The 14,059-nt window shown below is 40.9% G+C and overlaps 1 protein-coding gene across 2 annotated transcripts in view; it reads right to left on the bottom strand.

Annotated features, from left to right (window-relative positions):
• Window positions 1–14,059, bottom strand: part of MCU (mitochondrial calcium uniporter) — a 217,004-nt gene that overhangs the window by 3,090 nt on the left and 199,855 nt on the right. For both annotated transcript variants that reach the window (XM_037130504.2, XM_037130505.2), the window contains one exon: window positions 102–218. In XM_037130504.2, the coding sequence (XP_036986399.2) occupies window positions 102–218 (117 nt within the window). The remainder of the gene's footprint in view (window positions 1–101; window positions 219–14,059) is intronic.

Raw genomic sequence — 14,059 nt, 5'->3', positions numbered from 1 at the left:
TCTTTCAGAGTTTACCCACTGAAGTGCTGTGGTTACAGACACTACTAATACCATACAAGATGGAACTGGGATTTATTAAATTTTATTTTTAGAAAACTTACCTGAGCAATTGCATCCTTGAGTTGGTTGTATTTCTCTAGGTCAAAACGTGACTTTTTGGCTCCTTTATGGAAAAATAATAAGTATTGTCTGTCCCTGGCTTCTGGATAAACATATTCCTACAAAAACAAAGAGGAAATTAAATTATTAGTCCTTAACATACTATTTTCACAAAATAGGCATTTACTTACTGTTGAATAGATTCAACACATATGCATACATATAAACATATATACTGACATGTGTTAAATATTTATTTCTTTAAATTTTTATTGAGAGACACACACAGAAGAGCACACAAACTAAAAATGTAATCAAAATGAATCATCACATATTATACATGCTAATCATCACCAGCTTAAAAAAACAACAATACTGCCAACAACCCAGAAGCTCCCCTCCAGCCCCTTCCCAATTTCTAACCCCTCCTTTACCCAAAGTAATAAATATCTTGACTTTTGTGATTTATTTTCCGGCTTTCTTTGTAGCTTCCCTACTTAAACATACATCCTCAGGAACTCTACAGTATAGTTTTACTTGTTTTTTGAATTTTATAGAAATGGAGTCAGGGGACTTCTGGTTAAGATGGCGGCAAAGGCAGACATGTCTCCCCTCTTTGCACAAGTACATCAAAAGTACAATTAAAATATAGAACTACCATCACTCGGGAACGTCAGAGATTGACCTGAATAGAAAAGTCTGACAACTATGGAATTAAAGAAACCACACCCATGCAGACTGGTAGGAGTGGTGCAGACATGGAATGGGCTGGTGCCACACCATGTGGCTAAAAATTCAGGAGTAATATTTTGGGAGTGAGGAGTCCCAGACCCACACCAGGCCTCCCAGCCCAGCATTCCAGTGCCAGGAAGATAAGTCCCCACAACCTCTGGCTGCAAAAACCAGCAGGGATTGAGTCAGTGGAAGAAACTGTTGGAGCACCAAGCAGGTCCTCTTAAAGACCACACATGGAGTCACCTACTCAGACTCACTCCCTCTGAGCTCCAGCACTGGGATAGCAGCTTGAAAGGCACCAGAGGCACACAGGGAGAAACTGGAGTGTCTGGCATCAAGGTGAGAAGGGGCCACTGTTCCTTTGATAAACTCCCCCCCCCACAAACCTAGCAAGCTGGTGCTGTATCTGAGACTTCATCAACCTGGCTAACACTATTTAACCCACCTTGGAGATCCCCAGACACTCTTAGCCCCACCCAACTTATGGGCCTACTCAAGCTGCTTTTCCATAAGAATGGCTCATCTTGGCTGCTAAATCTTATCAAACAAGCAATAGCTGGCTTCAGTGAGCCCTAGAGGCAGCCAGATTAGATTCACAGCTTGGCTTTGCCTGGCAATCTCCAAGCCCAGTACAAGTAGCAGCCATTTCAGATTGCTTTACAATAAACTCAGGTAGGGGCCCTGGATAAAACACAGGCGGGGCTAACCTTGGCCTTCACCACCTGGGAAACCCCAGGGCCAGCACAACCAGTAGACAGCTACAGAACACGTCAGAGGACCCTGCCCGTGCACAGCTGGTCCTCCAAAGATGGTGGAGATTGGTGATCAGTGGTCACAGCCAGTCCTTGTAGCCGACAGGCCTGGTTAAATCACTTCCCAGTGATCTGCCAACCGCCATCAACGCTCAAAAACAAGAGAGGGTGTACTCAGCCCACATGAGGGGTGCACCTTGAGTATCCAGCTTGGGTGATAGGGGAGGCTGAGACACTGGACCCTACAGGACACCCACTACATTAGGCCACACTACCAAGCCAGGGAGTCACAGCAGCTCTACCTAATACATGGAAACAAACACAGGGAGGCTGCCAAAATGAGGAGACAAAGAAACAGGGCCAAATGAAAGAACAGGTCAAAACTCTAGAAAAAGGACTAAACAAAATGGATATAAGCAATCTATCAGATGCAGAGTTCAAAACACTGGTTCTAAGGATGCTCAAGGAACTTAGTGAGGACCTCAGCAGCATAGAAAAATTCCAGTCAAAAGCGAAAAATACACTAATTGAAATAAAGAAAAATTTACAGGGAAACAACAGTAAAATGGATGAAGCCAAGAATCGAATCAATGTTTTGGAACACAAGGAAGCAAAAAACAACCATGCAAAACAATGGAAAAAAAGAATTAAAAAATGAGGATAGGATAAACAGCCTCTGGGACAACTTCAATATGTCCAACATTTGCATCATAGGGGTGCCGGAAGAAGAGAAAGAGCAAGAAATTGGAAATCTATCTGAAAAAACAGTGCGAGAAAACTTCCCTAGTTTGGTAAAGGAAATAGACATGAAAGTCCAGGAAGCACAGAGTCACAATTATGATGGGCATGCAAAGAGGCCCACTCTAAGACACATCATAATTAAAAGGCCAGAGGTTAAAGATTAAGAGAGACTTAAAAGCAGCAAGGGAAAACAAGTTACCAGATGGTTGCCAGATGGGAGGGGGGAGAGAGAGTGAGTGAAGAAGTGAGTGGATTAAGAAGTAGAAATAGAAAGTTACAGAACAGCCACGGGGATGTAAAGTATAGCATAGGAAATAGAGTAGCCAAAGAACTTATTCAAATGACCCATGGACATAAATAATGGTGAAGGGATTGCCTAAGGGAGTAGGGAACTCTGGGTGGAGGGGTACACAGGGGTTAAAATAAGGATAACTGTAATAGCATAATCAATAAAATATCACTAAAAATGGAGTCAGTACGTATATGACTACTTTCATGCAATGTTATGTTTGTGAGATTTATCTTTTGTGTGTAGCTTTAGTCTGTTTTTTTTTCACTATGTTATATTATATTGTATGACTACATCACATTTTATATATCTATTGTAGTACTGACAGACTTTTAAAACTTTATATATTTTATTGTTTATGCTATTACAGTTGTCCCAAAGTTTCCCCCTTCGCCCATCCCATCTAGCTCCTCATTCCCTCAGGCAATCTCCAAACCACTGTCCACGCCCATAGGTCATGCATATATGTTCTTTGGCTACTCTATTCCCTATGCTGTACTTAACATCTCCATGATTATTCTGTAACTACAAATTCTTAATCCCCTGACCTCTACACTCATTCCTGTATACCCCCTTCTCATCTGGCAACCATCAAAACATTCTCTGTATCTATGATTCTGTTTCTGTTCTGCTTGTTTGTTTGGTTTTCAGATTCAATTGTTGACAGATGTGTATTTATTGCTATTTTATTGTTCATATTTTTAATCTCTTCTTCCTCTTAAAGAAGACCCTTTAACATTTCATATAATACCAGTTTGATGGTGATAAGCTCCTTTAGCTTTTTCTTGCCTGGGAAGCTCTTTATCTGTCCTTCAATTTTAAATAATAGCTTTGCTTGGTAGAATAATCTTGGATCCTTGCTTTTCATCACTTTAAATATTTCTTTTTTTTTTTTGACCAATGGGTTTTTTTAAATTATTATTTTTTAATTTTTTAATTTTTTAATTGATTATGCTGTTACAGTTGTTCTATTCCCCCTTTCATTCCCCTCCACCCTACACCCCCATCCCCACCATTACCCCCCCCTTTAGTTTATGACCATGTGTCTCAAGTCCTTTAGATTCTATATTTCCCATGCTATTCTTGCCCTTCCCGTCTATTTTCTATCTACTGTCTATGCTACTTATTTTCTGTACCTTCTCCCCCTTCTCCTCCTCCCACTCCCCTGTTGCTAACCCTCCTTGAGATCTTCATTTCTATGTTTCCACTCCTGATCTAGCTGTCCTTTTAGTTTGCTTTTGTTTTAGGTGTGGTTGTTAATAACTGTGAGTTTGCTGTCCTTTCACTGTTCATGTTTCTTTAACTTCTTTTCTTAGATAAGTCCCTTTAACATTTCATATAATAAGGGCTTGGTGATGATGAACTCCTTGAATTTGATCTTATCTGAGAAGCACTTTATCTGCCCTTCCATTCTAAATGAAAGTTTTGCTGGATAGAGCAATCTTGGTTGTAGGTCTTTGGATTTCATGACTTGGAATACCTCTTTCCAGCCCCTTCTTGCCTGGAAGGTCTCTTCTGAGAAATCTGCTGACAGTCTGATGGGGACTCCTTTGTAGGTGACTGTCCCCTTAGCTCTTGCTGCTTCTAGAATTCTCTCCTTCATTTTAATTTTGGCTAATGTAATGATGATGTGCCTTGGTGTGTTCCTTCTTGGGTCCAACTTCTTTGGGACTCTCTGAGCTTCCTGGATTTCCTGGAAGTCTATTTCCTTTGCCAGATTGGGGAAATTCTCCTTTATTATTTGTTCAAATAAGTTTTCCACTGGCGGCTGTGCCTTTCCCCCTTCTGGTACCCCTATAATTCGGATGTTGGAGCGTTTAAAGATGTCCTGGAGGTTCCTAAGACTCTCCTCATTTCTTTGAATTCTTGCTTCTTGACTCTTTTCTGTTTGGCCATTATTTGCTTTCTTCTGGTCCACTCCATTGATTTGAGTCCCAGTTTCCTTTTCATTGCTATTGGTGCCCTGTGCAATTCCATTCATTTCAATTAGTTTCGCCTTCATATATTTGTCTAATTTGTGGCTATAATCAACCAGTTCTGTGAGGATCCTGATCACCAGTGTTTTAAACTGTGCGTCTGAGAGTTCTGCTATTTCTTCATTGCTTAGATCTATAGGCTCTGGGGCTTTGAGATCTTCCTGCGCCTTGGACTCCCAGGTCACTGGGTTGTGACGCTGTATGTGGGGGTGTGGTCAGAGCGGGGAAATGGTGGCATCCTATGCTGTTTCTCACAGCTGGGTGAGGATTAGCGTCTTAGGTGGTTCACCTGGTCTGGGCCACTCAGAGTCGCTGGGTTATGACGCTGTATATGGAGGTGGGGTCAGAGCAGGGAAATGGCGGCGCCCTCCATTGCCGCTTGCCGCCGGGACCCGCGAGGCCCTGGTCCAACCGCCCACTCCCTCGCCTGTCCACCTGCGCACAAATGCGCGACCACAGTCAACACACAGCACTGCTCCTCCGCTGTCTCCCCCGAGGTCGCTTGCCTGGTCGCTCGCTCGGTCGCTCACTACGTCCAACCCTGCGCCTGGATTCCGCCCGCCTGGATTCTGCCCGTCTGGGTTCCGCGCACCTGAGTCCGTCTGACCGAGTCCTCCTGTGCAACCCCGCTTCACCAGCCGCTGGTTTCGCCCCTTACCGGTCAGGCTGAAGAATTTGTTGTTAACAGACTTCCAAAAAGTTCAATTTTCCGTGTTCTGGCTGTGTTTTCTGTTGCTAATATTTAGTTGTCTCTAAACTTGGTTGTGTGAGAAGGCACGGTACATCCACCTATGCCTCTATCTTGGCGGAAGTCGACCTAAATATTTTTTGCCAATTCCTTCTGGCCTGCAAAGTTTCTGTTGAGAAATCAGCTGACAGTCTTATGGGAGCTCCTTTGTAGGTAACTCTTTCCTTTTCTCTTGCTGCTTTTAAGATGATCTTATCTTTAATCTTGGGTAATGCAATTATGATGTGCCTTGGTGTGTGCTTCCTTGGATCCAACTTCTTTGGAACTCTCTGTGTTTCTTGGACTTATATGTCTGTTTCTTTCACCAACTAAGGGAAGTTTTTCTGTCATTTTTTTCTCAAATAGGTTTCCAATATCTTGCTCTCTCCCTCTCTTCTCCCTCCAAGACCCCCATGATGTGAATATTGGTACACTTGAAGTTGTCTCAGAGGCTCCTTACACTATCCTCATTTTTTTGGATTCTTTTTTTTTTTTTTATTAATTAAATTTATTTATTTTTTTGAATTGATTATGCTGTTACAGTTGTTCTATTCCCCCCCTCCTTTCCCTCCACCCCTGTCCCCCCAACCCCACCATTACCCCCCCCTTTAGTTTATGTCCATGTGTCTCAAGTCCTTTAGGTTCTATATTTCCCAAACTATTCTCGCCCCCCCATCTATTTTCTATCTACTGTCTATGCTACCTGTTTTCTGTACCTTCTCCCCCCATCTCCTCCTCCCATTCCCCTGTTGCTAACCCTCCTTGAGATCTTCATTTCTATGTTTCCACTCCTGATCTAGCTGTCCTTTTAGTTTGCTTTCGTTTTAGGTGTGGTTGTTAATAACTGTGGGTTTGTTGTCCTTTCACTGTTCATGTTTCTTTATCTTCTTTTTCTTAGATAAGTCCCTTTAACATTTCATATAATAAGGGCTTGGTGATGATGAACTCCTTGAATTTGGTCTTATCTGAGAAGCACCTTATCTGTCCTTCCGTTCTAAATGAAAGTTTTGCTGGGTAGAGCAATCTTGGTTGTAGGTTTTTAGATTTCATGACTTGGAATATTTCTTTCCAGCCTTCTTGCCTGTAAGGTCTCTTTTGAGAAATCTGCTGACAGCCTGATGGGGACTCCTTTGTAGGTGATTGTCCCCTTAGCTCTTGCTGCTTCCAGGATTCTTTCCTTCATTTTAATTTTGGCTAATGTAATTATAATATGCCTTGGTGTGTTTCTTCTTGAGTCCAACTTTTTTGGTACTCTCTGGGCTTCTTGGATTTCTTGGAAGTCTATTTCCTTTGCCAGATTGGGGAAATTTTCTTTTATTATTTGTTCAAATAGTTTTTCCACTGGTGGTTGTGTCTTTCCCCCTTCTGGTACCCCTATAATTCGGATATTGGAGCGTTTAAAGATGTCTTGGAGGTTCCTAAGACTCTCCTCATTTCTTTGAATTCTTGCTCCTTGACTCTTTTCTGCTTGTCCATTATTTGCTTTCTTCTGGACCATTGCATTGATTTGAGTCCCAGTTTCCTTTTCATCTCTATGGGATTCCTGTGGAATTCCATTCATTTCCCTTAATTTAGCCTCCATATGTTTCTCTAATTTGTGGCTGTAATCCACCAAATCTGTGAGAAAGGTGATGACCAGTGTTTTAAACTGTGCATCTGAGAGTTTTGCTATTTCTTCGTCATTTAGATTTATCTCTGGGGCTTTGAGTTCTGCCTGCGACATTTTTGGTCTGTTCTGCCCTTTAAGTGGGACAAGCGGCGCCTTGGAGTCCCAGGTCGCTGGGTTGTGACGCTGTATGTGGGGGCATGGTCAGAGCGGAAAATGGCGCCCCGCCGCCGCCGCCGCCGCAGCCGCAGCTGCCGCCGCCGCTGCCGCCGCCGCCGGGCTGGTCCAACCGCTCACTCCCTCACTCGCGCGCAACCAGGCCACCGCCTCCCCACTGTGTCGCTCCCCCGGTGGGCTGCTCGGCGGCTCACCAGGTCCAATCCTGGGTTTGGAACCCGCGTGACTGGATTCGCGCGCCGGATTCCGCGCCGGTCCGACCGAGCCCTCCTTTGTAAGTCCTCACCGGACACTGGTTTCGCCCCTTACCGGTCAGGCTGAAGAATTTGTTGTTAGCGGACTTCCGAAAAGTTCAGTTTTCCGTGTTCTGGTTGTGTTTTGTGATGCTAATATTTAGTTGTCCCTAAACTTGGTTGTGTGAGGAGGCAGGCACGTCCAGCTAAACCTCCATCTTGGCGGAAGTCCCTGGATTCTTTTTTCTTGTTGTTGTTGTGACAGGGTATTTTTTGCTTCCTTGTATTTTAAATTGCTGATTTGACTCTTGGCTCTTCCACTGTACTTTGAGTCCCTGTAAAGTTGTTCTTCATTTCAATTAGCACATCTTTCATTTCTGATGGAATCTTTTTTATGCTGTTAAAGTCCTTGTTATGTTCCTTAAGCATCCTTATAACCAGTGTTCTGAACTCTGCATCTGATAGATTGCTTATCTCCATTTAGCTTAGTTCTTCTGGATTTTTGATCTGTTCTTTCATTTGAGCCCTGTTTCTTTGTCTCCTCATTTTGGCAGCCTCCCTAGTTTGTTTCCAGGTATTAGGTAGAGCTGCTAAGACTCCCTGGCCTGGTAGTGTGGCCTAATGTAGTAGGTGTTCTTTAGGGTCCAGTGGCATAGCGTCCCCTATCACCCAAGCTGGGTACTTGAAGTGCCCTCATTGTGTGGGCTGTATATACTCTCCTCTGGTAGTTGAATGTTGATTGCTGTTGGCATGTCCAAGGTCAGCCACCACTTGTGATCTACAGATAGCTACTCTTTGTGCTGGGAATGGAGGTGTTCAGGTGAGGCCAAGCTATGCACCAAGGCCAGCTGCTGCTAGTGCCGGGTCTGGTTCTATTTAGAGAGAGGTATGGGGCTTACTGTGACCAGATGCTACTTGTTTGAGAGAATTTAGGAAAATCTGAAGCATGAGCCAAGACAAACCGTTTGTATGGAAAAGCCACTGGAAACAGTTCGGGTGGGCCCAAAATTTGGGTTGGTCAGGGCCTCAGGGAATCACCAGAGTGGGGCAAACTGTGATCCAGGTTGATGGAGACAGATATGATGCTAGCCTGCTGGCTCTGCTGGGGGAGAGCTCGGAAAGGAAACAATGGCCTTGCCAGCCCTTCTATCTGAGAGAAAGCTGCTCTCCAGCTCTTACTCTGATGCTGGACAATTCACTTCCTACCATATATCTCTGATGCCTTTCAATCTGCTGCTTCTGCTCTGGAGGTCAGAGGGAGTGAGGCTGAATAAATCCATGCGTGGGCCTTTTGAGAGACACTGCCTGGATTTCTACAAGTTTGTCTTCCATAGCCTCAATCCCCATTGGTTTTTATAGCCAGAAATTATGGGGAACTTATTTTCCTGGCATGGGAACCCTGGACTAGGGAGCCTGGAGTGGAGCTGCAACCCCTTGTTCCTGAGGTATCCCTCCTGATTTTTATGTCACATGTGGGTGTGGGACCAGCCTGTTCTACCTCTCTGTCCCTCCTACTAGCCTTGATGTGGTTTCTTCTTTAATTCTGTAGTTGTAGGACTTCTATTCAGCTCAGTTTTTGGCAGATCTGAATGATGGTTGTCCTATAGTTTAGTTGAAATTTTGATGTGGTTGTGTCAGGAGGTAAGCTGTGTTTATTCATGTTGCCATCTTTTCAGAAGTCTATTGATAGAATGTTTAGTTGTTTTTAGATTTGAGCTATTGTGAATAATGCTACCAAGAACATTTCTGGACTCATCTCTTCTGTTTGTGATATACTAATGAGCAGAAATCCTAGATCATAGGTTATGCATGTATTTGAATTTAAGAAGTGATATCAAACAGGTTTGTAAAACCATTGTACCAATTATACTCCCATCAGTAGAATATGAAAGTTTCCATCATTCTATATCCTTCCCAATATTTTGTATCACTAGTTTTTTTTAAACAGTTACAAATTTTGGTGTGTGTGCTGAAGTACTACTTCATTTTTAAAAACAAAGCTTTACTAAAATATAATTCACATACCATACAATTTACCTATTTAAAGTACAATACTCAGTGGTTTTTAGTATATTTATAAAGTTACACAACCATTACTAGAATCAATTTTAGAACATTTTCATCATTCCCCCACAGAAACCCCATACTCTTTAACAGTCACTTCTTATCTCCCTGAATACCTCCAGTTCTAGGCAACTACTAATCTACTTTCTGACTCTATAGATTTGCATATTCTGGACATTTCATATAATGTACTTTTTGGACTATAAGACACCACCTCCCAATTTGGGAGGAATAATGGTTGTTAATGCTACTGTTGAGTTCTGTTTACATTTACATCGGTGAAATATTATTTATGTTATTCAATATTTTACCACATTTTTTGCTTCAAATTTCCCCCTATTTTCCTCCTCTAGGTGCATCTTATGGTCTCAAAAATACAGTAAATGAAATTATTCAATTTTTTAGCCTTTTGTGTCTTGTGTCATAAATCATCAGTACTTCACTTCTTTTTATTGCCAAATAATATTCCATTAAGTGGATATACCATATTTCATTCATCCATTCATCAACTGATAGACATATGGGCTATTTCTTCTTTTTGACTACTATGAATAAGGCTGCTATGAACATTCATATACAAGTTTTTGTGCACACATTTTCATTTTTCTTAGAGATATCTGGCATTTGTCGGATCACTCATCAGGTTGAGGCTTTTTCATTTCATATATTATTTGCCATTTGAGTATCCTCTTTTACATGTGCCTATTCAAAACTCTTACCAATTTTATTTTATTGGATTGCCTTTTTCTTACTGATCTCTAAGATTTGTTTATATAAGTTTACTCTGGATAAGTAATGCAAATATCTCCTCCCAGTCTGTTCACCCTTCTTTATGGTGTTCTTTAATAAACAGAATTTCTTAATTTTCATATAATCTAAATTATCATTCTTATCTTGATGGTTAGCATTTTTTGTTCTATATGAGAAATCATTTTCTATTCCATAGTAATTGATATTACTGTGGAATAGGAGAATAATTGACAATTATTCTCCTATATTATCTTCCAGGAGATTTATTGTGCCACCTTTCACATTTAGATCTATAATACATCTAGAATTAATTCTGTTTACAGTGTGAGGATGGGGTTGATTCATCTTTTTATTTAGATATTCAATTATCCTTGCACCATTTATGAAAAAACTCTCCTTTCTTTGAGTGCCATCTTTCTAAAACCAAAAGTTAATTTGTGCTGGTTTCCACATTCTCTCTTCTGTTCCTTTGTACTATTTGTTCATCCTTGTGCAACTATCTTAATTACTACAGTGTTATAACTAAAGCTATATAGTCTTCCATCTAATAGAGCAAATCTGCTTACCTAGTTTTTCCTCAAGTTTCCTGGCTTTTCATAATCTTCATATTTCATATAAATTTTAGGAGTTTATTCAAACTCTTCCCCTTTCCCCAGATCAGTTGGGATTTTGCCTGGGGTTGCAATGAATCAAATATTTCACTTTGGACAGAACTGACATTTCTGCAGCACTTACTTTTCCAGTCTCTGAACATGCTATATCATTCCATTAATTAAGTCCTCTTTAATTTTAAGCTTTGTTTTGTTTGCATAGAGGTCTTGCACATTTTTTGCATAATTTATTTCTAGGTATTTTTAAAAGTCATTTTAAGGACTTTCCTAAAATCTCTCAAAGGTTCACAAATTGCAAACAAGCAGCATCTGGCCTTACTGTGCCGCCTACCTCTCATTAAGTGGCTCCAGCCTTGGTGTGCAGCTTGGCCTCTCCTGGGTACCTCCAAGCCCAGCACAAGTAGCAGATAGCTACTTGCAGATAGCTCTGTAGCTTGTGCTGGGTGGCCCCAGGCAGGAAATAGGCAGTGGCTGACCTGGTACCACCCAGGGGGCCGCATAGCCAGTGCACCTGGTGGATGGCCAAAGATCATGCTGGATTACAATCCTACTACCTCCACAAGTGACACATCCACAGGTGAAGGGGTGGGCTTGGTGAGCACCAAAACCCCCCTGAAACAGGTCCTGCTCTTTAGGGCCAGCTCCTGCACAGCAGCTTCTCCAATGTAGTCGCCAGTTCTCATAGCCAATTGGCCTGGGGGTCTATACCTCCAGTGTTTCCAAAAGCAGTTGAGGCTCAATTTCAACAGATCAGTGCACACAACCCACACATAAGTGCACTCAGAGTGCCAGCTCAGATAACTGGGGAGGCTCTGCCACAGGGCCCTACAGGACAACTACAAGGCCACTATACAAAGTTCAGGAGATGTAGCAGCTCTATATAATATATAGAACTTAGGGAAGCAGCCAAAGTTTGGACAAAGAAATGGGCCCCAAATAAAAGAACAGAAGAAATCTCCAGAAATAGAGCTAACTGAAATGGAGGCAAGCAAACTACTAGATACAGAGTTCATAACAATAAATATAAAGGATGTTCAGTAAACTTAGGGAGAACTTTAACAATGTGAAAAAGGACATAGAAACCATAAAAAAGAACCAGTCATAAATGAAGGATACACTAATTAAATTGAAGAGTAACTTACAGAAAATCAACAGCAGAATAGATGATGCTAAGAATCAAATCAGTGATGTGGAATATAAGGAAGCAAAAAACACCCAATCAGGATAGCAAAAAGAAAAATAAATTAAAAAAATGAAGATAATGTAAGGAACCTCTTGGACAACTTCAAGCCTAACAACACCCATATCATGGGAGTGCTGGAAGGAAAAAATAACAAGAAATTGAAAAGCTATTTGAAAAAATTATGACAGAAAACTTCCATAGTCTGGGGAAGGACATAGACATACAAGTCCAGGAAATGCAGAGGGTCCCAAACAAGATAAACTCAAAGAGGCCCACACCAAGACATATCATAATTAAAATACAATAGGTTAAAGACAAAGGGACTCTTACAAAGCAGCAAGGGAAAAGCAGTTAGTTACCTACAAGGGAGCTCCCATAAGAATGTCAGCCGATTTCTCAACAGAAACTTTGTAGGCCAGGAGGAATTGGCAAGAAATATTCAAAGTGATGAAAAGCAAGGATCTGCAACCAAGATTATTCTACCAAGCAAAGCTATCATTTAGAATTGAAGGACAGATAAAGAGCTTCTCAGGCAAGAAAAAGCTAAAGGAGCTTATCACCACCAAGGAGGTATTATATGAAATGTTAAAGGGTCTTTTTTAAGAGGAAGAAGAGATTAAAAATATGAACAGTAAAATAGCAATAAATACACATCTGTCAACAACTGAATCTGAAAACAAAATAAACAATCAAGAAGAACAGAAACAGACTCATATATACAGAGAATATTTTGATGGTTGCCAGATGGAAGGGAGGGTTGGGAGTGAAGGGGGTAAAGGGATTGAGAAGCACAAATTGGTTGTTATGGAATGGTTGTGGGGATGTGGAGTGCAGCACAGGGAATACAGTCAATGGTATTCTGGTAGCTATATGTGGTGTAATATGGGTACAGGATTCATCAGGATGATCACTTGATGGGTTATGTGGTGTCTGGTCATGGGGGTGTATACCTGAAACTAGTATAGTATTGTATGCTAACTGCAATTGACATGTGATAAGTAAAAGAATAAAAAATGATTAAATGGAAAAACAGTCATTTGAATTTTCATCTTTTATAAAATTTCATTTTCTAACTATTGCTGGCATATAGATAAGCAATTAGTTTATGCATATTGACCTTTTACTCAGTTATCTTATGAAGTTCACTTTAGGGACTCAAAACAATCTTTACATGTTTTTGTATTTTTTTAAGTGTATAAAATCTATGAATAACATCAATTTTCTTTCTTTGCAATCCTTACATCTTTTATATCTTTTTGTTGACTTCTCTGCTCAGGGATGATTTATACTTGCTCCTGCCTAGCACTTGTGAACATGGGTACTCACTAGAATTACTAGAATTCTATCTAGGAATACCTCAATCTAATTACAGGATTGAGATGACTGAAGATAAGCTACAGTCTCTGGGAGCACCTAAAACAGATTTATCCTTATTCTGCAATAGTAGCCTTTAGCGGTTCAGTTGGTTAGAACATTGTCCCAATAAGCCAAGGTTTCAGGTTTGATCCCCACTCAGGACAACTACAAGAAGCAACTTGTACTTATGTACTTACTAATGAGTACATAAGTAAGTGGAACTAAAAAAATCAATGTTTTTTTCTCTCTCTCTTCCCCCATCCCCCATCATTCTTCTTCTCCTTCCCCCCTCTCTCTAATTCAATGGAAAAAAAAGTGTTTCACCTACTTTAGTGATCCCAGGACAACAATTCTATGGCTTTGGTGCTAATCTATGGTCCTTCTAGATTAACAAGTATGGCCCTGCTTCTAGGCCTTTCAACTTTAACCTCCTTAATTATTGTAAATAACCAGAGGAATAAGCACATTTATTATCAGTTCACTTTCCTGGTACTCTCCTTCTTCAGGTTCTTGCCTGGTAATTTTTTCTATCTTGTTAGCTCACAGGTGTCCACAGGCAGATGTGTTTAATATTTCATCTAATTATTCTAATTTTTTCTAATGGGAGTATTGGTCTGATTTCCTAGTATGCCATACTAGGAGCAGAAGTAAATGTTTAATTATTGATGATGCCAGATAACTGGTAAATAGTAGCTAAAGGTACTAGAAAGCCTTTGGAAATGGACAGAATTGAAGTCTGAGTCATTAATTAATACTGACT

This window comes from Artibeus jamaicensis, unplaced genomic scaffold (assembly GCF_021234435.1).
Source record: "Artibeus jamaicensis isolate MK-2021 breed Jamaican fruit bat unplaced genomic scaffold, CSHL_Jam_final contig_332, whole genome shotgun sequence".
NCBI lineage: Eukaryota > Metazoa > Chordata > Mammalia > Chiroptera > Phyllostomidae > Artibeus > Artibeus jamaicensis.
Note: the sequence above shows the minus strand (reverse complement) of the source record. Positions and strands in the feature narration are given on the sequence as shown.